The sequence below is a fragment of the Ciconia boyciana genome, chromosome 2 (genome assembly GCF_034638445.1).
Source record: "Ciconia boyciana chromosome 2, ASM3463844v1, whole genome shotgun sequence".
NCBI classification, from domain to species: Eukaryota; Metazoa; Chordata; class Aves; order Ciconiiformes; family Ciconiidae; genus Ciconia; species Ciconia boyciana.
The window spans coordinates 98,616,737-98,642,967 of record NC_132935.1 but is presented as its reverse complement, the minus strand read 5'-3'; the positions used below and the strand labels follow the sequence as shown (position 1 = coordinate 98,642,967).

General features: G+C 38.8%; 1 protein-coding gene across 3 annotated transcripts in view; it reads left to right on the top strand.

The window, feature by feature from the left end:
* The window catches only part of CAP2 (cyclase associated actin cytoskeleton regulatory protein 2), a 76,372-nt gene that overhangs the window by 38,770 nt on the left and 11,371 nt on the right, over window positions 1-26,231 (top strand). For all 3 annotated transcript variants that reach the window (XR_012041050.1, XM_072853295.1, XM_072853296.1), the window contains exons 5-11: window positions 6,814-6,957; window positions 7,191-7,276; window positions 9,015-9,120; window positions 21,947-22,139; window positions 22,992-23,167; window positions 24,408-24,531; window positions 24,756-24,838. Coding sequence is in view for 2 of the 3 variants with exons in the window: in XM_072853295.1 (XP_072709396.1) it covers window positions 6,814-6,957; window positions 7,191-7,276; window positions 9,015-9,120; window positions 21,947-22,139; window positions 22,992-23,167; window positions 24,408-24,531; window positions 24,756-24,838 (912 nt within the window). In the remaining variant the exon portion in view is untranslated. The remainder of the gene's footprint in view (window positions 1-6,813; window positions 6,958-7,190; window positions 7,277-9,014; window positions 9,121-21,946; window positions 22,140-22,991; window positions 23,168-24,407; window positions 24,532-24,755; window positions 24,839-26,231) is intronic.

Below are 26,231 nucleotides of genomic sequence, written 5' to 3'. Positions count from 1 at the left end.
ATGATACTCTGTATCTTGTCTAGCTCCTCATCTGACATACCTGCTAAGCAATTCTGGGGATCCTACAGACTCTTATGGGAATTCTGCTGTGTCCTAAAATAATGTCCTAAAATCACCAGGCAATGGTGATTTCAATCCCTGTAGCAATGCTCATATTCAAGCTGCGCCATGTGAGATCCCACTGAGCTATACTGATGGGACACTCCCTTTCCCATTAAGTACGTTATTCTTTATTTCTGCTAAACACAAATCCAAACAAGTACACTTCTTTCTCTGTGCTACCCAATTGTTTCCCTGGATTTCTGGACTGTGCATGATCTTCTAAAAGGGAAAGCACTGGGGATACAGCTGACTGCAAAGCAGGGCTTTTCAGTTCACAGGTTATTTAAATTTTTTTCTACTTTTACTTTGGTCTAAATCAGACCACAGCCAATGATTTTTGAATTCTGAAAGTTATGCAGACTCCAGGACTGCTCATTGAACTTGGCAGTCTTACAGTTTGTCTCTGGAAAGATCTCAGGTGAAACACATGAATGTCCAAGGCTGGAAGTCTGCACCATCTAACATCCCTGTCCTGGGACATACCCCATGTGAAACCTAATTGGCCTTAGCAAAGGCTTGTCAGATCTCAGATGTTGTGAACAAAGCAATTGTGGCTCAACAGAACACCATTTTCTGACAGAATGTTGCTACCTGGAATGTCCTAGGCACCACTGACATGGACTACGATCACAACAGCAAAGATTGAGGAGTAGTAAATCAAAAGGTTGAAAACAGTTAATTTGTGTAATTGTTCTTGTTGATTAGGTGTGAGATGTTGCCTGTGTGCCTAAAGCAGAAGGACCCTTCCTTGTTGAATATACTGCCCACGGAGAGTGGTAGTGGACAGGAAAACAATATCTAGCGCGTTCAAGTCCATTTAAAAAACAGCCAGGGTCCTGGCCAAAAGCGTTGGGTGTGATTCCACACTGCTGTAAACTGATGCATGCAGTTTGTATCAGGCCCTGGATTTCTCCACTGGTTAGAAGCTATTTGTCTTTCATGTTCCTCTCCATTTGCCCTCCCTCAGAGTTCACCTTTCAAAACAAATCCAGAAATGACCAAACTAGTAATTTGTCATGTGGGGTTATGGTTTGGTCTTCCCTTTTTTTTCCCACAAAGCACAAAATTGCTACAGCTAATATTGGCTGTTAGATTGAGAATTTATGTGCTATCTAAGAGGAATAAAAGCCAAATACCAATTAAGTCACTTTGGAAGCACACAAATGTGTCTAAGCTTCTGTGCTGATGAAGCTGACCAAACATTTCTGCAGATTTGTCTCTCTGTGTCATGGTCCTACTGTTGCACAGCAGTGAGTGGAAGTGGCAAAACCTGTACTATTGACAAACAAACGAAACACTTGTTACACCACTATGTTGAAGATTTACAGTCTAAGAAAACAAGACCAGAATAAATTAATGTCTCTCTGTAGTTAGTTAGGAGGAGACCTTTGAACCCTGAAAATATCAGAATACTAAATCTGATATTTCTCACTGATAGTCTCTACTGCCAATCAGAAAATGCTTGCACAGAAAGTATTGGATTAAGGTGCAGTAGGTTATGCTACAATTTTAAGAGCAAAACTGTGGTACCAAATGTGAAACACCGTCTGCAAGGAGAGATGGAGATCAGCAGTGCTAAAAAAACAGTTTGCCAGCCACCAACAAAAGCTGTTAATATTCACTATGGAAGTAGTAATGAAAATAAAAAAAAAAAAGTAAGCATTTGAGGAATCTGGATGCAGCACTGGGAGGCTCAAAGTTACCAACTAGCTTAGATTCACCTCTGGGAAAAAAAAAAATTTCTGTATACTTAAAGAAAGAGGTTATTCCTCAGCCTAATCTGAACACTGATTCCATTCAGACTGTTGATATCCAGCTACAACAAAAAAGACAGGCCTTTCTTAAACCACATACATACAAAAAAGGGACTAATTTAAATTTTAAAGTCTCCTTTACAGATTGCCTTTACAAAATACAAAATATGGGAAATTACAGTTAATCTAAAACTATTTTAGTTCTAGAAACATAGCCACTCATAGCAGAAATGCATCTCACTGGTGATCACTGAAGCTACCAGAATCTCATTCCTATAGACACTGGATGGGATTCTGCTCATCAGCTTTAACTGTCAAGGTAGGCATGTTGTGTAAGGTGTCTTTCTAGGCTCTCTTTACAGTAAATGGCAGCACCTCCAGAGCGCAGTCTTCACATCTATTTATGTCTTCTAATATATAGTCTTCAAACATCTATTATTAGGTGGAAATAACTCCTCAGGGACATCTCTTTCTTCATTTACAATAGAGGGAATCAAGTCTCAGCTGAGAGCAGATGCTCACTTTTTAAATTGTTAGCACTGAGTGTGGCAGACGCTATCCATGACATCTTTCATCCCTTGAAAGGATGAAAGGTGGGATGGGACCATACTAGGCTGTTTGCAGAGATAATGGCTGTGTCTACATTAGTGCTTTAGTTCACAGTGGGACTATATTTTTCCTTCAAATCAGCCCTATTTACTATGCTGTGATTCACGCTGTAGAGCAGTCTTAGGGTGTACAAAATGGTTATCTTTCTGATGATGGAAGATACACTCCCAGGCAGCACCTAAACCACAATTTACAGCTAGTCCAAAATAGCCCCCCACCCCAACACATATAGTGTGAATGTCAGGTCCTCAGCACCAACTGTTTTGCTCTACAGAACCATTCCTATTAGGCTGCACTACTTGCCAACATATACAAAGACAGCTGATTCAAATCAACTCTGTGTTTCAAACTTGCCTGTGAAAAATACAATGTAAGTATGATGGAGATTTTGAACTGACGGAAGAAAATAACAGAACTGTAGACCATGGAATAAAGGTTGTAGTCATGCTGTTCTGGTTGCAGCTGAGTAAAATGAAGGGGCTGCTGATCCCAAATGCTCTCAGCTTTCTTTTACTGCTCCTACGCCAAATGTTGCCACCCCCTCAGTTAGCATAACTTAAAAGGGTATTTGTTCCCTCACCATGTTTTTTTCATAATAGGTCAGGTTGATTTATACACTATAATAGTGAGGTCTGAATTGTGTTGCCACCCATCAACATAAAAATTCTTCAGTAAACAATCTCAGCCCTCAAAACCATGTAAGATTAGCTTAAAAATACATAAGATCTTTAAAAACTCTATTTTTATTTACCTGCTGGGTTTTGCGCCTTTGTGATTCATGCTGGCAGGTTTCTGGACAACAATGGTCCTGAGAAAATACCAGTTTTCTCAAATGAAAGCTGAGATTTTCAAGTAATCACTGGCTCAAGCAGCCAAAGTTTAAGCAAGCCACTCAGTTTAGTGTGACTTCACAGGCAAATCACAAAACCCAAAAGTTTGGCTATTCCTCTGAACTGAATCCATGTACCCAAGTCCTGTTAAACCTGTCATCTGGGGGACTCCTCGTGTGAGTATTACAAAAATGTGAAGGAGAGGGAAGTCTGTTTGGTGTGGTCTGTTGGAATACTGGTATGCCAGGCCATTTTATGAGATTGGGCTGAGACTGTTAAGTCTCTGAAGCCAAAGCCTAAGGCAGTTCTTGTTGCATGCTCAGACTTTTTGGAGTGTTTTGGCTAATCACTGCAGTAGTCTTACTACTCTTGATTTTCTAGTAAGAATTATAAGACATGGATCAAAGCTGGCTGGTTGTTTAGGTATTAATATTTAAAAAGACTGGTTGGTTTTAATAATTATTCAAAAAGGACAAAGGCATACTGGGAATTACTTTCGATATTTCTAAGTTGTGCCACTTGCATTTTTAAACATTTCAGCAAAACTGATATTGTAATAGGAATGGTGTTTATACAAAGACTCTTAAATTTCTGTTAAACAACTGTGCTGTGTCTTAAATGACAAGAAATTTTATCTAGCACATGTCAAAGGCATGCTGAAGATTTTTCCAACAGCTCTGATTCATCTCCTTGAATTCATTTTTTCTTAGAGATACAGTATAGACAATCATTTTATTAACAACCAGCTGTTTTAATATTCATTGCAATAAAGAGATTATTCTTCTAGAACCCTCAGCACAACTGGTTCTGCATTGTAGAGCCAAACAAGACTGATTACTGCCAGAATTAATGAGCCTTTCTGTACCCGTATGCCACATACACTATAATTCATCTGCAGTTTAATCACTAACTAAAAATTTAGAACTGACTGCGGGGAGACAGGACTCAATTAAGTGATTCCTTGCAGGCTTGTATTCCTTTGTGTCCAACCCTTACACAGAAATTTGGATCGCGACAAGCTTGCACAAACACACACACACATTTTGTGCAGCCAGCCAGCAGCCATTGCAGAACAGGACAAGTGCAGAGTGAAGGGAAGGCAGGCTGTACTGTTCTCCCAGCACATCTCACACAGGACACAGCTGAGCAAAGCCTCAAGCCCTTTGTGGCTCTTCCTGGTGTCAATGCAGTGCCAAGTGAATGATTACTTGGAGCTACCTTCCGTGGCAATATATATTTCACCTTTAAAACTCCCACAGGGCACTTTTTCTGTGAAATTACATAAATCCACTACATTTTTATAAACAGTTGATTCACTGGACAGGTTAAGTTCTGTGTACTGAGGGACAGGAATTCTGTCTGTACCACTGGCAGAAAACCCTCACAAAAGTGGTTGGGAGTTTTCCTAGTACGAGTAGGAGGAGGTGTGGGCCTTATGGTACCATTCAGGAAAATGTTTGGCCCTGATTTTGCCTTCTTATCTGTAGATATCGAAGTGTTCTACAAAACAGAACAGCTATATTAGCATCATTTCATATATAGGAAGTTGAAGCACAGAAAGGTAACACAGCTTTCCTGAAACCCGATGATAATTTGGTGGGAGAGCTGCAAAGAGAATCCCCATTTACGGACTCCCACTTCTGTGCCCTATCCACAGAAACGTGCTGCCTCCCAGTGCTGTCTAGATACACCAGGCATCAGTGGAGCTGTATTTTTAGCCCTGATATTCTCTTTGGCTGGAACTGGGCCATGAAGATTCACAGTAAGCTAAGGACTGTAAATATCCCTTAGACTTTATGGGAGGAAAACTGGCATAATATCAAAGCAGAACAAGCACTTTCTTAAATTTCAGTTTTGTTAACTACTGTCACACTCGAAAGATTTCCCTGCAAAATAAGAAAGAACCAACCAGCTGCAGCATGTTGTAAACAAGCAAAAATTAGAAAGAAGAATTCCTGCAGTCTTTATCATGTTATGGCAACAAAATCATTTTTTAAGAACTACAAATCATGGAGGTTTCAGGGCTTTTTAAGACTTAATGACTTATGCTGGTCATTAAGCCATCAACAAAACATCTTTTCATCTCCTAGTAATACTGTAAATATTTGTTTTCTCCCAACCCACTTTGTTGTAGGAGAAGACCAAATATCCCCATGCATTTCAGATGCATAGGCCTTTCTCAAAATTACATTACCACTAAAATATTAAGGCTCCATAGTTGGATCAAAATTCTTTTAAAAATGCAGAACCTCTTTTTGTCATGTTTATTGGAGTGTCTTTTGATCTATGTTGATCCATAGCAGAGATGCTTATTTTAAGGTGACATAAAATCCTGTAAAGCCGAGGTCTTGTGTAAGGGTGAAAAGAAATATCTTACAGATGACAGAGATCAAGCAGGACATATGCACACATCGTCTTGTGTCATGACAGCATTAGTCCTCAAGAATACGATGATTAGTTGTCTCCAGCAAGCACTTAATTCCATTAAACAAGTAGTCCCAAGAAAAGGTGAGAAAAAATACAGTGTTCTGCTACATGCTGAGTGATTTCTGAGTGAAGTGCCAGGGAAAAATCAGAATGGTGCGCTCTCTTTGGTGGGATGTAGTATGGGTTCTGTGGGCATACCTTTGCAATAAAGAATGGGACTGTTTTTATAGAAACATTTTATATGGTTGCAAGGTACAGCAGTTGTTTTGCTTGTAAACTAATGACTCCTTGTCCCTCAATGTGCTGCTTCTGAGTGGAAGAATTTTTCCCTGTAAGTTAGTGCTCTAAATTAGTTTTTCTGAGACACTGGGCCAGTGTGATTAGCATTCACTTTGCATAGGAAAGAGCTCAGATGATAGCTTCTACATTCATTCTGCTTTTCTCTTCACTCCAGACACTGTTCCTTCCGCTCAACAGTCATTCCCCTGGATACCATTCGTTTCTGATTAACACAGGAGAATTTCCCCAAACCATGGCTTGCAGGCAGTATGTTTCCCATGAAATCCTCGCACATTACTTGCAGCCAAAGGAAATTAAAACATACCAATACAGAAAGCTAAAATTGATATTGCCTTCAGTGTATTACTTTCTCAGTCTTGTTGCCAGCTGATAAGAAGCTACTAACCTAGTAGCTAGTTTCTGTTTCTTATAGAAAGAACAATTTGGTTAATAACTTGAAAAACTCAAGCCAGTATAAAGACTCACAAAAAGTTCAGGGATATCAGATGAAAAATACAAGCATTCTGCTAACTCTGAGCTGTAGGGTCTCTATGGGCCTTAACCTGGGCAGCATGTAAAAATGCTGCCAGTGCTGAGAACAGTTTCTGCTGCAACACATTATTAATACCTAATGTCTGTGCATTTTGCCGCTGCAACCAGAGGAGGGTAATTAAATTGCTACTTTAATGTAGAGAATATGCTGACCTTTCTTTCCAACTATTAAATCAATGGGCAGGGAGGACAATGTTAAATCACAGGGTGGTTTTGGACCACCCATTGTAACAGCAGTGTCATCTTTTTTTTTTCCCCAGAATGAGGTGGCAATGCTTCTCAAGCCAATATCAGAGAAGATTCAGGAAATCCAGAACTTCAGAGAAAGGAACAGAGGAAGTAAAATGTTCAACCACCTCTCAGCCGTCAGTGAAAGCATACCTGCCCTTGGGTGGATAGCAGTGGTGAGTGACACACGGGATGGTTGGGAGGGCTGTAAATGTGCTTCTGGATGGTGTGGCCCAGAATAGTTCCAAATCTTGCAGAACTCTGCAGTCTCATCTGCATAGTTCTTCAGTCTACTACACCCAAGAAGGTGTTTTATAATATACCTAATACATCAGGGAAGGTGTCTGACTAATGTTTTACTTCCTTTCTCCTTCTGTTGTTTCCTGCTACCATGGGTTGATGGTCCTAGTCTCCTAAACCAGGCCCTTATGTCAAGGAAATGAATGACGCTGCTACCTTTTATACTAACAGGGTATTAAAGGACTACAAGCACAGGTATGTTGCCAAGCCCCAGTATCTACTAGTCAGAGAACAGAGCATTAACCATATCAATAGGGTTCACAATGCCATCACAGAAAGCATTTTGTAAACTAAAAAGGATTTGATAAAATCTGCTTGCAGTACTATATTTTCCCCTCCTCACCTTTGACCTGCAGCATGTTGCAGTGAGAATGGCAGCAGCACTAGCAGTGCTGGTTTTTCACTCTGCAAATTATAGGATTATATTTAATTTTCTGGCATTCCAGCATCATAAGCTTATATGCAAATGCATGTTTACATATCAACGTGTGGCTAGCTAGCTGCTACGCGTCCTTGTTTCATTTGTGCACTCATACTGTTGCTGTTCTTGCTTGTCACTTGAAAATGTGCATTTAGGTGGTAGATGTACACAACTGAGCATCTAATTCCGTAGCTCTCAATTTGTTTTTTTTTCCTGTACTACTGCATTGTTCTTAAAGAGCACAAGGAATTCACAAAAAACTTCCATGAATGAGATCTGTGAGCTGACAGAGGAAGAGGAAAAATACAGGTCCTTCCCATGCCCTCTTAAAAAAGTCACATATAAATCCTGTTGATTTGGTACTTTTGGAGGCCAGATTTTGGCTCTTGATTTTTATATCCCAGTGAAGAACAGTATTTGCTATTGAGTTTTTCCTCTTTAGTGGGAAAACTTTATATATATAAAAACATTTTGTATATATTTCTTCTTATTGTATATGTATAAATATATATTATATACTATATATAATATTTTATATTCTATATATTATGTATTATTCCTGAAGCTTTAGTTTACCTACTGAAGGTAGCACCTACTGGGGTAACTGAAGATTTTTACAATATAGCTTTAGTATTTATTCTGGAGAATAAAATGTCTCACATAACGGTATAAGCAGGGTACATTATTTACGTATTTAGTTCTTCCCCTAATAAGGAATTATTTTCCTGTTTTTCACTGAATCAGCTCACATCTTCCAAAGTAGTGGAAGGCTCTCCCTTGACTTCAGTAGGCTTTGGATTAAACCTGTTGACCCAGATCCTCAGCAGTACTCCAAAGGAAATAAATAGGAGGTAGACAGCCAAATCCTTGTAAGCATCCAGTCCATAGCCATCGCTATTCAGTAATAATTCTTCATAACTACAGACTCCCATCTTACAAGCAGTTTCTCTCTCTACATATTTCTTGTTTTCACTTAACTGTCCCATTGGAAGACTAAGCCTTCCAAATAATTATTCCAGAGCCAACTTGTGACTTGTACTTTAAAAATTCTTGATGTATAAATATTTCAGTCTGATGACTATAACATGATCTAGTATTACCATGGCTACATTTGAACTTGGAAGCTAGAATATCTTAGAGAACCCATGGATATTTAATTTTCTAAAATTCCGCACCCTGAGTCTGCGTCTGGGTAGCTGCTGCTACCCAGCAGCACCTTTAGTGCTTCTTCAGTTGACTTTAAACCTGAACAGAATGATGACACACCCTTCCAGCAGGAAGCACTCTGTGCCAGAGGCATCCTTTGCCCTTGTTAGTTGTCTGGAAGGATCAAAAAGCTTTCCAGTGTAGTAGGCCTCAGTATTTTCAGCACTGGGCTGGCTGGCTGCCTGCTAACTGATTTGTCCATGGCTTTAAGACAGCCATTGGGTTTTACCTGCTTTAAGCAAGAGTAGCAATGCTTTCTGGTTTTCAGTACATGCACAGATATAAATATTGTCTCTGTTTTTACAGTGATGCACGCCATGTTGACTGGGTGAAGTCATATCTGAACATCTGGTCTGAGCTTCAAGCTTACATCAAAGAGCATCATACCACAGGTCTTACCTGGAGTAAAACTGTAAGTACTCTTTCTTTCTTCATGAAGAACTATAAAATGCCAGTAACCAGTTTGACTTTTAATGTAGGTCATTAGCTCAGGAAAAATAAATGTCTAGGTTAGGAACAGAAGTCATGGTCCGTGGACTTCCCAACCAAGCCAATAAAAGTTTGAAAGACAGGTGGAGAAGATGTGTCAGGCCATTGGTGCTACAGATTTGGAGGAAGAGGGAAGAATTATTTGGGATGATTATAGCCATAACGCTGAGCTGCAGATGGTGAGGAGAGGCAGACACAATTCTCCAGGCCTGCTACAGTAGAAGGCAGGAACAAAAACAAACCCCAAAAATTTGAAGGATGTCAGACTAAAGGAAAATTGGGGGAACATAACAGGGAAAGGAGAAGAATGGTGGAAAGAATCTGAACAAAGACTGGTATTTAATAACAGGAAAAATAAACACAAGGGATACATACCAATTTATTATTTCATAGATAGCTATCTTTATAAAACTGTTATTTTGTACATACAGAAATAATTTCTGAAATACATATATAGAGAGAGTAAATATAACTGAGGCACAGTATAGAGATATAACTGAGTATATCTCTATACTCATACGTATATCTGAGTATATATAGAGATATAACACAGTATAGAGTATAACTGAGGCACATAGAGAGAGTAAATATAACTAACTATTTATGCTCTCTCTGTATTTATATAAACATCTTCTGTGTGTTACATCTGAGATGCATGGAAAGATGATGGCAATGAATATTGTTCTCTAGGAAAGGTATAAACATGAAGAATTAATTTTCTGTTGGGCATAAATGTAAGAGTTTATGTCCACTGTCTACATTGATGCAATGTTCTATATTATTCTAATAATGTGCTCATGTTTATTATCAGGCTAGGAGAATTGCTGAAATATATTAAAAATATAATCAGTCAGCTCGTTGCTGTTGTTATCTCCTAAACTTACCAGTGCATTCACATACTTGCAGTCTTTCACACCAAGTTTATAATTCCTTCTGTATAGGCAAATAATTTTTTTTTAAAAGTTGAATGACTATTCAGAGGACTGATGTTGGCCACCAGATGATAATTTAATTCCCAGACCAAACCACTGTAAGAAGTCTGGAATATAGGGAAGTGAAGCAGGGCTTTCAGATGGAATGTATTTTAACATGGAATAAGGGCTGGAACACCTCTCCTATGAAGAAAGGCTGAGAAAGTTGGCATTGTTCAGCGTGGAGAGGAGAAGGCTTCAGCGAGACCTTATTGCAGCTTTTCAATATATAAAGGGGGCTTATAAGAAAGATGGAGAAAGACTTTACCAGGCCTGTAGTGACAAGACAAGGGGCAGCAGTTTTAAACTGAAAGAGGGTAGATTTAGATTGAATATAAGAAAGAAACTTTTTATGATGAGGGTGGTGAGATACTGGAGCAGGTTGCCCAGAGAGGTTGTGGATGCCCCGTCATTGGAAGTGTTCAAGGCCCAGGTTGGACGGGGCTTTGAGCAACCTGATCTAGTGAAAGATGTCCCTGCCTGTGGCAGGGGGGTTGGACTAGCTGATCTGTAAAGGTTCCTTCCAACACAAACCATTCTGTGATTCTACGGTACCTGGAAAAGTTACTTTATCTCCCCCTGTATGGAGGTGATAACCATGTAAGAGAATGTATGTTACTTGTGCTCAGCAACAGACTATGTAACTTTCTCTTCACACCCTTCATTAGACATTGTACAAGGCCTTCAGGACTCAAGTATTCAAGTAAAAGTTCAAACACAGGAGAGACCATGATCTGTGTGTACTTCTTCATTTGAAGCAATGCAAAAATGTTTAAACATGATAAACTAGAAAACTGGAATTATCTGCTGCCTTGTAGGTTTCTGTAGCAAAAATTTAAAATATTAAACATGATTCTCTTCCTTAATTTAGTACAAAATTTCACACTTGCTACACCCTACTCTATTCTAATCAGTGAATGTGAGAAGAGCTAATGATTTTAAAATTATAACTAGATAAGGAAAAGAAATTGTAGTACCCTGTTAGCAGAATTAGCCTGAGAATCTGGGACAAGTTTAGTTTTGTTAATACAGGGAAAGAATCATCTTCACCTTTAATGGAACTTTACAAGTATGGAAATAGTGTTATAAGATAAAAATTTGTTACAGCCATTTGATCAAACAGGAGGAACTCTCAGTGCTGTTGAGTACTGGTAATGTTATTCAGAAGTGTAGCTGTTGCGGATTATATTTGACTGGTCTTAAAACCAGCATCTCAGCCATCACGTCTTTCTATTTCCCTCTCTTCAGTTGTGCAGGAATTTGCTGAATACAAATCTAGGTGTGACTTGTTTATTCATATTAAGCACAGTTTCTTGCCAACAGTGCTCATTCCATCATGAGTGATGAGCCCATTACTGCATCTGAAGTATTGATTTCACTCACTTTGGATATCACTCAGATCTGAAAGTTGTCTTGGAAGTATGGCTCATTTAAATTATCATTCATGTAATGTGTGTCAGAAAGATTAAATTACAAACACATTTTTATGGATGTATAAGTTTTTAAAGTTTTACGTCATGTGAGTGTAAGGAAATTAGAATCCAGTAAGTTAGCAGGTTGTTTAAATAGCTTGTGGTTTAAATGTTCTTTAAATATTTCTGTGAAGCTTGGTAACAAACACATTCAAGAAAGCAATGAGTTAGTCAAGTGATAATTTCATTTTTGTTGTACATTTTAAAGTCAGAGTGAAAGTCACAGATTCATGCTGTGTGAAGTTAAGCATAAAGGTCTGCAGAATCAGGGCCTAGGCAGAAATACGATATATATAAAAGCTGTAGATATGTTCCAGACACAGTTGTAAATCATTGCATGCAGCAGCTTCCACTTATATGCGTAAAAGGAAAAAAGGAAAAAGCAGTAGTTTTGCAAGGCATTAAGAAAGTAGCACTTTCATGAAAGGGAGACGTTGATGCAGAAATCCTATTTTATTATAGGTGAGAGAAAGAGAGAAAGTTTTTGGCCTGTATAAGTACAGATTTAAAAGTACATTATACTGATAATTTACCCTTCATATCTGCAGAAGTCAACAAAGCAATGCTTGAAGCTTTATATAAAAAGCTGTTAAGTAATACATTTGGGTATTTCTAAATAGTCCAAAGAGTCAGGGAGAACATTAACTACTGCTTCTCTCAGAGCTGTATTCTCATAGCTTGAACTGCAACAAAACCCCAGGAGCATCAGCCTAGATCAGACTATGCTTGGGTTTCCAAAAGGGAGGGGACAGGATTTTTTAGTGGGCAATTGGCCCCTTTACCTATAGGTGCTGTATACCATGGTGTGCACATTTCTGGCCACACTCCGTGACAGTATCACAAAGCTGTGCCATTTCCAGCTCCTCATACCCTTCCATCAAGCTGCCACAGGGCAGCTGCAGCCAACCTTGGAACAGATCACTAGTGCATATAGTAAAGCGTTCCTAGCTCTGGCAGTAAGCACACAGGCAGACACTTTAGAGGAAAGAGAAAGAAATGTCTTAATAAATTACAAGACAGACACTAAAACAGGTGCAAAAGGTTGAAATAATGGCTAAGCAGTTGGCTCTGACAATAACAGTTACCTCTATCAGCTTTATAATAAATTTGTGATAAAACCAGATGCTTACAGATTTTTGGATCTAACACAATTCTCTCTCCTTATTCACTTCGGCTCTGGTTCTGCCAAGATGTGTGACAATATTATACTCCTTGAGGGCATCCTATTGAAGTGTGTGGGACTGTGTGAGGAGAAAGCCAAGAAATCAGTGGAATTAAGGACCTTGAGACCTTTGTGTATCTGAGCCTGTTTTGCTACCCATGTGGAGTGGTGGTACAAAACTAGACCCTACGTAAATCGCAGGCATTTCAAGACATGATGGATACAGTTAAAATATTCGTTGGTACTGTGCTCACAGAAGAAAACCACATATTTAAAGTATGTATGTTTGTGAGCAGTATTGTCCCAGAGAGTAAAATGTTCCACTCTGTATTTTCACCATGATCTGAAGTATTCATTTTCATTAATTGAGTGTGCATATGTCAGAGAAAATAGGCTTGTCAGTGGAAATCAGATGGATCTACAGTATTTCCTTAAACGTGTAATTTTGTAGTTCATTATTTTGAATGTAAAGTGTGAGCTGCCTTCTGCCACACATACCCTGTGGTGAGTAGCAGTTCACTATACTCACTACATCTTGATTTAGCCATCTTGACAATGGGAACAATAGCAATTACCAACCTAATGGAGATTTGCAAGTTTTAATTTGCTACCAGATATGACATTCTCAGATGTCAGTGAGTCTTGTGCAAAAGCTGTTATTATAATGAAATGTTTCAAATGCCCAGTGTAGCATTTTACCCATGCAGCAACTGTCATTTTTGCTTGCTACAACTTTCTGACTTTAACATGAAATCTACAGCTGTAACAGTAACCTATGTCTTTTTTCAGTTCTTACTGATAAACAGCAAATGCCCTTTTTTCTTTTTTTTTTTGCCTAACGAAGGGATTCTGTTGAAGCATGGCTCTTTCTTCCCTCTCTGCTTTTTCTTGGTGGTGCAAAGAAATGAACAGCTGTAATATAAGCACACAAAGAATGCCTAATAAAAGTTTGTTTGCTACAAGGACTGCATGAGTAAGCTGGGGGAAGTGAAACTTCTGCTCCTATTTCTACAGGTTAACTTTGCAGCAAGAAAACAACCAGTAATAATGAGAGATTGCTGTAGTTTCCTGTGCATCAAATAAGTGTTAAGAAACAAATCTTGCTCAAGGATAATTGTCTCGAATGTTTCTCTCAGTTGCAGGTGGATCTGCAGTTAAGTTTTTGTTCTTTGTATACAACAGTCATTTAGGACAAATTTTGGTAGCAGGATTATTTACAAACAGGAAATATTTACAAACTAGCAGTGAATTTCATTACAGTGTTTAGTTTCTAATACAGAATTTCACTCAAGTGATGAATGTTCCCAGCCCCCTTTACAAATCAAAACAAATTCTTAAGAGGAAGACTGCATCTTTACAAGCAGTTGAGATTTATTTATATCCTGTTCCCACTGAAGCCGATACAGTATCTTCAAGTCTTTTTTTCCTGAAATATCATTTTAAAAAACATTTATCACTCATTAGATAGTACTCTAAAAACACTCTTTTAAAAGTTGAAATTCTCCACAGGTTCCACACCAAGAACCATTGTAATTCCTACATTAGCCTGATTGAATGCAATGATACTAGTCTCAGTACAGACTTTGGCCATTTCATTCTTGTCTAAAATAATCAGCTCCAGACATTTTCTTATTAAATGGCCCTGCCTCTCTCCTGTACTATCAAAACATTTTCCTGTAATGTATCATCTGTCTACATATTGAGGTGAACAAGCTGCAAAAGACCAACTTCTGCAGGCAAAAGCCTCCTACTATCCTTCCAGTATCTCTTCTATGCTGTGTTTAGTTTGACCCACTTATCAAGAAGCCATCGTCTGAGCCATTTCACCAAAGCTAAAGGTCAAAGCTGTAGTGCCAAATTCCAGCCACAGCCACAAATGCAATCCCAGAGGTCTCATTTAGGTAGAAGTAAGGGCAGCATAGATACACTGATTTAAATGCCTGTATCTTGGATAAGATGTAGACATTTTCAGAGTGCTCAATTTTTCTCAGTCATAGCCTTTCCTTTTCTGTCCCCTTCCATTCCTTTCTCTTCCCTTCCCTTTCCCTATTTCCTTATACTTTTTTGTTGAAAAATTTGCATCCTTGAATCTCAACTGTTTCTTTGTCAGAGAATAGGCAATGTTCAGTTTTTGGTACACTGTCAATTTAGAAACTGGCCATCCTGGCAACTCTACAAAGTTGCCTCTTTAGTGGAGACTGCCTCAATTACATCCACGTCCCTTTGAAAGAAAGTAGTTTTACTCCCTTGTTCCAACAACGACTGACAATATTTGTCTTTACTGGGTATCAACGGTGTCCTTTTAACATCAGTGACCAAACACCATTCAGACATGTTAAGGGAGACCCTGGGAGAGACTTGTTTGACAACAGCTGTCAAATGCAACCTGGTAACATAATGCAACCCAGTTGCAGTGGAAAAGGGAAAGGAAAAAGAAAATTGGAAGTATGTAAAATGGAGAGAAAAGGAAAAGGCACATCTATTAAAACTTTACTATATTGCTAAAGGGATTGGTCTTCTTTTTAACTGAATATTATATAAGTAAAAGATGGTTTAATGTGCCTGTGGGAGCACATTACTTTTTGACAATTACATTAGCATATAGTTCTCAATTTTTTTTTTATTTAGATTAGATTTAGATTTAGAAGACCTTGGCTGTGTAAAACATTTCTGGTTCGGTAACTATGAAGATGTAAGCACCATTTTAAATCCTGCACAGGTGATAAATAACAGAAGTGTATTAAAAGGGGCTTCAAAGTTTGAAAACTCAACAGATAAATAATTCTGCTGAGACCTGGTAACAAGAAAAGAGCCTGGTCTGGTTTTTGTTGTTTTGTGTTTTAACTCACAAAGATTACAGGCCCTGTAAGTCAGCTGTTTCATCTAGTAAATTGCGGATCTTAGGGCAGCATAACCCCTTGCAGACAGATGGCTTAAATACGGTAGGTAATAGAACTGTTGTGCTAAGCTACTTTTACACAAAAAACACCTTAACAAGAGCTCTGTGCTCCTACGTCACAGTCCACCTGTTCCCAGAGGTTGATACATGATATTTTGAGCTTCATGATTCTTGTCTTTGGCTGTGCATATGTACGGAAAGAACAATACAGAATGCTGTAATCATTTTAGGTGTGAAACTAGGATTACTATAAAGGGGGAGGGGGAGAAAACAGCGATATCTCTCTTTTTTTGAGAAGAATGTAGTCCCCATCAGGATTCCTGTTTATCTGCTCCCACGAAAAGAAGGCTTTTCAATAAATTACGGAAGGGATTTTATGCCTCTATCTAAGCCACCTGTTGCCTCAGCCGCAAATAGATACTTACCTCTTAATATGAATGACTAATAAAATAGGTACTATATATTATACACATGCATATATAATTTATTTATATGTATTATATAGATGTTTATAATCTGTTTGTCCTGAGTAAAAATGACCATTGCAGCTACAAGAAATGTATGTTCATTCAAATGCTCCACAGCAGTTTCCCACCACAAGAACTTTGCTCCCCCCAGTTTCTGTGCTGCACTGTGTCAGCCTAAAGCTGGATAAACACAGAGTAACACCGCAGGTGTTTGTACAGGGCCTGGCACGTAAGCCCCTCATATCCCCAGAGATACGAGCCTCTGACTAGGGCTCCTTGCTGCTACAATACTACAAATATAGTAACAGTGACATGGAAGGCTAACCCAGGGAATTGTTCAGCAAGAATGGCTCAGGAAACAGAAACATCTGTGATAAGACATAAAAAGAAATTCTTACTGTCTCTCAGTAGCTGGGTTTAGACCTAAAGACATGTCAAGCTGCATATGGCCACCAAAAATTACTGACAGTGTGGCATCCACAGCACTTGTATTACGTACGAACAGCATTTTATTTCTCTAACAAGACTGTCTGTTGCCCTGTGCTCCAGGGGAAGCCTTTAGGAGAAATGTCCTGTAACAAGGCCCAGCTTCTGAGAAGCAAAGGGTTTCATTCATCTCTACTGTAATTTTAAGGGAATTAAACGAGATTCAACATAGATGAATTTTAACCAGCCAGCTGCCTCAACATAAACAGTCATTTCTTCCAGTGAGCCAGCTAGGTAGCCAGCAAGGAGAAAAAGAAGAGTACCTCACCCTTCTGCCAGTCATACAATATAAAGGTAGAAATACAACATGCTTTGAGGCTGTACTGCAATCTTGCAAACCCTTGCACAGTGATAATACGCATTTATCAGACCGAGCTCCGCGAGCAGCTTCAGACGCTGTCACTAGAGGAAGCTACTGAGCCACAGTCAATGGGAGGCCCTTGGCCTTTCTGCAGATGGCTCTGGGCTATCCAGCAAGGGGCAAACCCTGACCCATTCCTGTCACCCCATTCAGAGCGTGGTTTAGTTGGAGGCTGAAGACATTTTTTTTCCCTGGGAGGCAATTTCTGGAATGTTCCATCCCCTACAGAGCTGCTACTACATGGCTGCAGGGCCCGCATCTCCTGTTCTTCATAGGACCATACTCGGAGAATTACATTTTCCCCCATTTCAGAAAGCTCCAGGAGCAAGGTTTAAAGCACATCAAGTTCACTGTGATACAAAGCTAGCAGGTTAAAAGTTAATGGCTTATTTTTGCGTTACATTTTCACAAAGTAAGGCTGAAGCTATCTATTCCCCTGATAATTCTTACAAGGGGCATATTTGCAAATGATGGAAAAATTACCACACCAACATGGGAACATGTTAATGGGAACAGTCAGCTATCAGCATAACTTGACGTGATGTCTATGGACACCACAGCACTGAGAACAGCAGCTGTTACCGAGGCAAACAGCTGAAATAAAAGAGGAAGAAAGGCGGCTTGCAAATAACTGCCTTTGCTAGTCCAAATGGCTCTTAATACTCTTTGTGTAAAGATACACTGTTGTTAACATCTGCTTGAAGTTAATTTGAAGAGTTGTTTGCAAATAGCAAAACTGGTAAGCACCTGCTGCTTCAGGATAGATGAACTTAAGCGGGCATATAATATGCTATTTTATTCCCAGCAGCTCTCACAAACACCACCCTATACAGAACAGAAATGAATGGACTTTGTGAAGGGCACTTTAGTTGAAATTGGATAGGACTATACACAAGTGTTGCCAGATACCAGAGCAGTTTAAGAGTCTGGTTCAGAAATATTCTAGAGCCTGAGGGTCTAAGTGGTCTTAGAAGGGTGACTAAGGAAAGCAAACCAATTGCCAGTGACTTAGGTTGGTAACTTGCAGGTCTATGTATTAATACAGCTCAAAACTAATCAAAAAAGAAAGTTCCTGGAACTACTTCACTAGGCTGATTTTAAAACTGCTCTTTGTGCCAGCGTGTTTGAGTGCAGCACGGATCCCATCTTCCTGGCATGCAGGGAATGCAAGAAGTGCAATGTGTTTTCTGCATTTCCAGATCACTTTTGTGCTTTCTGTCCCCTTAGTTTCCCTGAGCCACTCTTCCCATAAAGAATTTCACCTCACTTGAATGTTTGTTTGATTTCAGTCAGGTAAATCAAAATGGCAAAGAAAAGAAGACAAAAGCCAGAGTGAGACTGAACCCCTCTTTACAGCAAGTCTCTGTATGCCTCCTCATTAGTGAGACTCGTCTGTCTCTTCCATGCTGTTCTATTTCAATGGGGGATTGTCCTACTGGATGTGTCCATGCCGTAAGATGGTAGATCTACAGTGGAGCAGTTAGTCCCTCCCTGTACTTTAGCAACCTTTTTTCCTTCAATTTTGCTTGGACTAATTTATGATTGAAATTGTTTGCAGTGTCCAGGATGGCCATAGATGTTCAGACATAATTGAAAATATCATGATACAATATCTGTTAGCTTGTGTAGCTGTAACCCAGGTCATAACTAGACAAGAATTGGTCATGCAGGAGAAAAATTAACAACAAAGGTTCAGTCCATCTCATTTCTGTGACTGCACAAAATTAAGAGAAAAAGTAGGAAGGGTGACTGAACCCCAGGTGTCTTCTGAGACATTGTGACAGCTCCTGTGTTCTTAATTAGAACTAACTCATAATCTTTTGAGCTCAGTGGAGATAGCCACTGACTTTGGTGCAGGGACCAGGCTTGTAAAGAAAAGAGGAGGTAGATGGGCCGCATGAGTGTAAGGGATACATTTTTTTTCCTACTCTTGAAACCCACTCGGAGGACCAGAATGTCATCACTCCTCAGGTCAAGGGTTGAGATTTGACTAGACTTGTCTTTTCATCAGTACTGCTCTCGAAGGGAAAGATGCTGCTAGTTTCCCAGATCCTTTCCTACCTCACCTCTTTCTTGAAAAGTAAATATGATGTTCTCTAGTCATACAAAAACACATCCAGACTTGATGGATGTATTTTAAATCTTTCCTTTTTGTCTGTACTTTCACAAGATAGTTCTTTCAGAGTTCTAGGAGAGAGATCATCCACTTCCACAGATAAATCCCTCTGAGTTTTGCTTCCACCTCGGTTACACAGACATTCCCATACTTTTGTTGCCATTTGGGAAACTGCCTTTGATGCACTACTCAGCAGCATCATTGGAGCCTGGAGTCTCCTGCATGACCTGTGATGGCCTTCAGTTTGACACTTTAAGCAAAGAGACTGGCAGAGTGACCCACCACTCTTGTGTTGTATGCAGAATATCCAAATAACTTCTACATCTTTTTTTCTCTAATGCATCTTTGCAGCCTTTGCAGAATTTAATTGGTGTTAATTCCAAATGAACATGTGAGTCTTACATGCACAAGTTTCTGGAAAATCACAGCACTGTATTTATGTAGGTGGAAGCAATAAGGTATGTTTGGGAAATCAGATTTTTATCTCAGACTACAAGTTATTAACTACCACTACTACTATTAATCTCCTCCAATAAAGCATACATAATTCATAACTGCATGTTCACACTACACTGTGAACAGTGAGTACCGTTTCTGGGTATCTGAGTATTTTAAAAAGCCCTGCAAATGCAATGTTCATAATTCTGGATAACCAGGACATAGTGGATTCAGTTGCTATGGTTGCAGGCAACAGATAGGGAAGATCGCTATTGCACCTCAGGCAGCAACAACTGATTGTGCCACTAAATCCGCTTACATTCTTTTTTTTTGTTACAATAATTCACAGTTGTGCTGACTCTGCTGCAGGTAACATTGCTGGCATTAGCAGAGGCAGGAAGACAAGCACTGTAAATTAAGGGCCCAGTGAAGAAGTTGTCCCCAGCCTAAAACAATAACCTATAACTACTAAGTGTATAAGCAGGAGCGCTCTGAGTTAAATGTATCCATGCAACAATGAAATGTCTCTAAAAGCAGTCCACATCAGTTCTGGTATATCTTGACAATAAATGATAATCAATTCCAAAAGGGGATTCTTCTCATTTGTTTACATTTGATCAAAAAGATGTAATAGCATAGAAGAGAGCTCATTCGCTTAAGAGATCTTGGATCCTTTCAGAAACAAGCAAACTGTACCACTACATCAGTTTCATTATTCACCCAAGTACCGGGGATTCAACAGTCTTTTTTGTGCAATGCAGTTTTAATGTCACTAATGTGACAAAGAATCTTGCTATGTATTAATCACTAATATATTCCATAAACAGCTCCTTCAAATGCAACAGTACTTATATGCTGAAGATGCATGTGCCAATAGAGGGTGTACATTATGAAGTTAACTAACATTGTGCCCTTTCCGTGCTACTCTAATTAGGGTCATAATGACTAAGAGGTTTGAATGCAGTTACTTACTCAAATGTGCCAAGCTGCTTTTTTTTTTAAAAAAAGTATGTCTGAAGAGTAAAAAAAAAAAGAACATATGCATCTCAGCTCCTTTGCCATTATCAGTTTGGGATTACAGGCCAGAACAATACTTTTTTAAGAAATAGCTACAGTTTTCACTCATGTGAGATGCATGAACCAGATGGATACTTTGCTGTTTCAGTTTAGTGGAAAGCAGAAAGGAGTGGCATCATAAATGGTTAAAAATATCCTCTGAATCCAGCTAAGCAATATCTATTTCCAGTATTGATTACCAGGGATGCACTTTTAACAACCTGTATCTCTTAACAAACGTAGCCAATTAGAGGAGCTGTGACTCTGTAAGTCCCTGTCATTTTCCCATTGTATCTACCCACCTAATAAATATGTACTGGTGCAATGCACAACGTCTGTATAGCTAGCTAAATTTATCAGAACCAATGTAATTTTTCACAGTGGTTCTTTTAAAACAGTCTTGGCTCTGCTGCAGAGAGGTGGGATCAGAGTGACACTCAGTGGCAAGACAGAAAAAGTAATTCTCAGTTTTTCAGATTCTATCTAATGTCTATTATTAGGATGCATAAAATTTTAATTAGATCATTATTAGTATTTTCTGTTTGATAATATTCTATGTAAGCATTATCATTTGGACCAAAACATGTACTTTTGATTATGCAAACTGAAAGAAAGATTGGATTACTTACTTTACTGAGGCCCCCCTCACTCATAAATTGTGTGCTGTGATCTACTGGAATTGAAAAAAAGAAAAAAGAATTTGAGAAATTGAACTAAAAACTCAAATACTAATTTCAGAAATAAGAGACTTGAATCACCATAGTTTTACATTCTGCTGTATTTGAATCTTTGCAGATTACTTGAACAGTCTGAAGAATAGCATTTTACATCTTGCATACGATTTAGCATGTTGCATATGTATAACAGACAGTTCGTGACCCTCCCAGTTATTTGTGTTAGAGCAAAACATTTTCTGTATGTTTCTGAATGCACACCAATCTATAGCTAACTGAATTTGGTATCTGAAAAAAAAAATGAGATATTTTCCCTTTTATGTAAGTAAACACTGGAATAAATTATGGAATCTTTACTATTAAAGATTTTTAACATCAGTCTTGACAAGCATTTGAGAGAAATATTTTAGGTGGAGTAGTTCTGCAGTAAGGTAGCGCTGCGGACAATCAGTCTTTCCAGCCTTGCCTTTCCAGCCAGGGAAAGATTCATAGCATTATGTTTGATTATGGTGCCAGAAATTCTTCTGAGCCTGTGGCTGCCTAGAGTCACTCAAACTCACAGCATTCAAGGATGTTAATAAGAGTTATCATAATACAATGTTCCTTGAAACACTGTGTGTAAAATAATTTCCATCTATCTCAAACAGGGTCCTGTTGCATCACCCATGTCTATGCGATCTGTTCTAACAAGTGGGTCATGCCTCTCCCCACCACTGCCACCGCCACCACCACCACCTGGACCTCCCCCCATCTTTGATACAGAAACCACAAAGGATGAAGGAACTGCATCTCGCTCAGCCCTATTTGCACAGCTTAACCAGGGAGAGGCAATTACCAAAGGTCAGGAGAAAAGAAATCAAATTTTGGTCCATGAGTCAAACTACATCAAGAGCTGCTGTATGTAGTAACCTAACTTCCCCTGCATTTTTAAGTTACATTTAAGCAACTTGGATCTTTCTGAGGCTTGCAGTGAGTCTGACGGATGAGACTGCATACCAAAACCTCCTTTAGAAGCAACAGCACCCAAGTATGTTCAGCATACCTGAAATTCACACCATTTATTTAGAGGTATCCTTTTAATTTTAAGGCAGCCAAGCTGGACATCTTCAATCCCCGGTAGCTGGTGAACCTCTAAGTTGCAACTGGAGTAAAAATGTATTCCCCTTTCTGATTCACGTTCAGTGTACCAAGCTGTGTCGAAATGTATTCCATGTTAGGTGAAAAGGTATGGCTCACAGATCAGCGTGGAGAACAATAATAAAGCTTTTGTATTAATACGGACAGCTGTAATTAAAGTGGATGGCTGTGAGTTTAAATACATACGATTGATATATCTGCCTTTAATGCTGCAGGGATAGGTCAAATGTTGTCGTAAATTAGAAAAAGAATCTTATTTTTATTGATGGAAAAATATAACAAGCTCGCTACAGAGAAGGACTAGAAGATATTGCAACATTTCCTGTTAAAGATACTAAGATAGCCCATCCACAGTAAAAGAGGTTTTATATGAACTGCTAAAAATATGTAGGCAGTTACACTTTAAGTAGTTACCCAGGCAAACCTTGAGGAAATAAAAAATGTAAATTCACAGAATAATTTAACACAATTACAAATGAACCTTTCCTGCTTAAATATGAACACCCGTAGGTCTGGAAAACAGACTCTTTCATAAACACCCTTTTTTTTTTTCAGGGCTTCGACATGTCTCTGATGACCAGAAGACTCACAAGAACCCCAGCCTACGTGCCCAATGTCCATCTGTTCGTTCTCCGACAAAATGCCATACTCCGAGTCCCACCTCTCCCAAGAATTCCCCACAGCAGAGCCATGCCCCTGTCTTAGAGCTAGAGGGAAAGAAGTGGAGAGTGGTGAGTTCCAGTCATACCTCTGAATTGCACCCTGCACATTGCAAACCAGCTTGAGCACTGAATGTCTTGCAAAAGGCTGTCCATGATCAAGGTGCAACAAATCAAAGCTGCAGCTAAAACGGGCTGATTCTTGCATTGCTCTGCCTTACTACAGTTTAGTTCTTACTGTTCTGTTAGCGTCTAAAGTTAATTCGTTTGCCTCTGAGAATCATACACTAATTTGTCTGAACTGGAAAATGTCAGAACCAGCATATAAATTCCATGCAAAATCAGACAATCCCCCAGAAACAAGTCCAGTGGAGGACTCTAGTTAAAATCCCTTCTTGCAGGCCATTCATGCGAGTGAGAGATAACAGTATTATCACAGAGCACTTTCTCCAGGTTTGTTAACCAATGGAATTATACATCTATTTTTCATCACCATGCAAGCACGTCTCCCATGCTTAAAAGTAGAGAAGTGTTTTCCTTTTGCTCAATCTACAGATGGAAAAGATAGATTTGTTTGACGTTTGAGAGATAATTTATGTAGGCGTATACCAAAGAATCTGTGAGTGAAAATTCACTTGACTGTGTTGGTTAAAAGAGGGAGGAAACAATATGCAGTTTAGTCATGCAGAAGGTTATATACACAGTCATTACTGTGGAGTTGAGTTTGCATAAAGTGCAAACCTTAAGTTTGCCTGTGTTACGTTGACTTAGGGTTATAGTACCTGGAACTTTCCTTGTGGATCCCTCGTCTTTCCTTGACATCCACGGAGTGTAAAAGTCCCTTCAGGCTTCATAATGAAAGGAAATTTCTTCACCTATTACTCCTTATTGTATACAGTAACACCTGCACCTGTTCATCACACACTGTGTAGACCATTATATAACATGTGGGGGGAACAAAAACTTGCTCTGTTCTTCAAGGTGCCAGTCTAAATTGGATGGGAGCCATGCAACACTTTGTGAGTGCATTTTTAAATTGCTGTGAGCATAATGTCTTTGCTACAAAATTAAAGGGTTTTGTCATGGTCTATGCTAAGTTCTTCAGTTCTGCAGCTCTAAAATATACATGTGTCATCTAAGGGTGAACTAGGTGAAATATCCAATCACCAGGCAGATTAGATTTTTAAGCCACAGGAAGGATTTGCTCTGTTGTAACTGAAGATGCAATGACTCGAGGATAAGTTGTACTAAACTCTGTCTGACTGTTAGCTAGTTAAAGACAACCGATTAAATAAACTTTCTTTTGAAATAGGAATATCAAGAGGATAAGAATGACCTGGTCATTAACAACACTGAACTCAAGCAAGTGGCCTACATTTTTAAGTGTAACAAATCTACACTTCAGATAAAAGGAAAAATCAATTCAATTACTATTGGTGAGTGGATAGCTCAGCTGGGCTTTAAATGCCAAGCTTGAAAAAACTGACTTGTGTGATTAATAATGCATCTGAATCATTCCATTCACTTTGATGGATTGATCGCATGAGTAAAGCCACTCAGGCATGCAGTGCAACACGGGGAATTTTCATAGTTTATGTAGCAGGTGTGCATATATTTGCTTTTATCTTGCCTTTCTTATTTATGATTGCTTTTATTTTAGACAACTGTAAAAAGTTTGGCCTTGTGTTTGACAACGTTGTGGGAATCGTGGAAGTAATCAATTCCAGGGATATTCAGATTCAGGTAAATATCTATTTGAAAAACAAAGACAGACAGAGAACAAGCAGGGGAAAAAAGCCCAACATGTAGCTACAAGAGATTTTAAAAACTCACAGGAGCACAACAAAAATAAGAGATTGATGCATCCAAATGTATCTTCATATGCACTAAATTCTGCTGGTGAATTTAGAAAATGCCTATGAAAACTATTGAGCATCACTGAACAAACCTCCCCTAGCCCAGTCCCTTCTGGTTCCAGTGAAGCTGAGAGATCTATACACTGTAAGAACTATTACTTCTGGCCCTAATTTTCTCGCTTTCATGGTAAACAGCTCCTAGGACTTGAAAGTTCAGTGGTGCGTATGGAACAAATTCTGGCAGTTAGCTAATTGATTTCTAAGCCCAGAAGATGGCTATTTCTTTTTTTCTTATTTTCTCAATGGAAGTGTTCAAATAGACTGTCAAAGGACAACTAAATGACATAAAGTGAAAGTAGGCACCGGGACTTCGAAAATGTCCCCTGCCAGCAACGTGACACATTACATAAGTAATGTAGTCACTTGCCTACAAATGGGCTATGAGCCTCTACTGGTTCTGTCTTTGATAACGAGTAAGCAAAGCTTCATCAGAGATCACCTTCCTTGTGGTTCTCATGAAAATAAAATAGATGTATTTTAAATCCATATATTGCCCTCTTTATTGGGAACACTTGCCCTCTTCAAAATACAGACAGTCTGCCTGACATGTACAACACTTCATTCATTTCATTCATCCCATTTCAAAGAGGTCTAACTATACATGCTCTGGTACTGGGTTGTGTCCAACATGCACAACCTCATCTCAAGAAAGGACTTTAAGATGTATTATTTTAAGTGAAAAATAAATGGAATGTTAATTAAATTATATCAAACTGCCAGTCTTCAAGAAAAGTGAGGTCATCTGTTTAAAAGGCTGTGCCTGCTGTATGACATTAGACAATCCTGCTCCATGCTTCAGAAACACTGGTCACAGCAACCACAGGGAATAATAGCAAGATGTTTTTTATATTCTGAACCTCATGCAAGTGATTGACATTGCTACCAGCTGTGCATCATCTTCTGAACTGTAACAACCAGTTTTATTCATGATGACTACATCTCTTCTTATGGCAGAGATAGTTTGTTAAAGAAAAAGATCCCAGGCATTTATTTGAGTGGGGTTTTTTTAATAACTAGATTTTTATCATTACCTGTAGAACTATTCATAAAAGCTGAAAAATTAATATGTAATGAATAGTGAAACCACAGCTTGTTAATACTCAAATAAAGGGGAAATACCTTTTCTAAGAATCAAAATTCTTTTGATTAAGCAGGTTCTATGAATATTGCATACGGCTTCTATGCCATGGAGCAGAGTGGAGTTCTACTTAAGAAGGTAG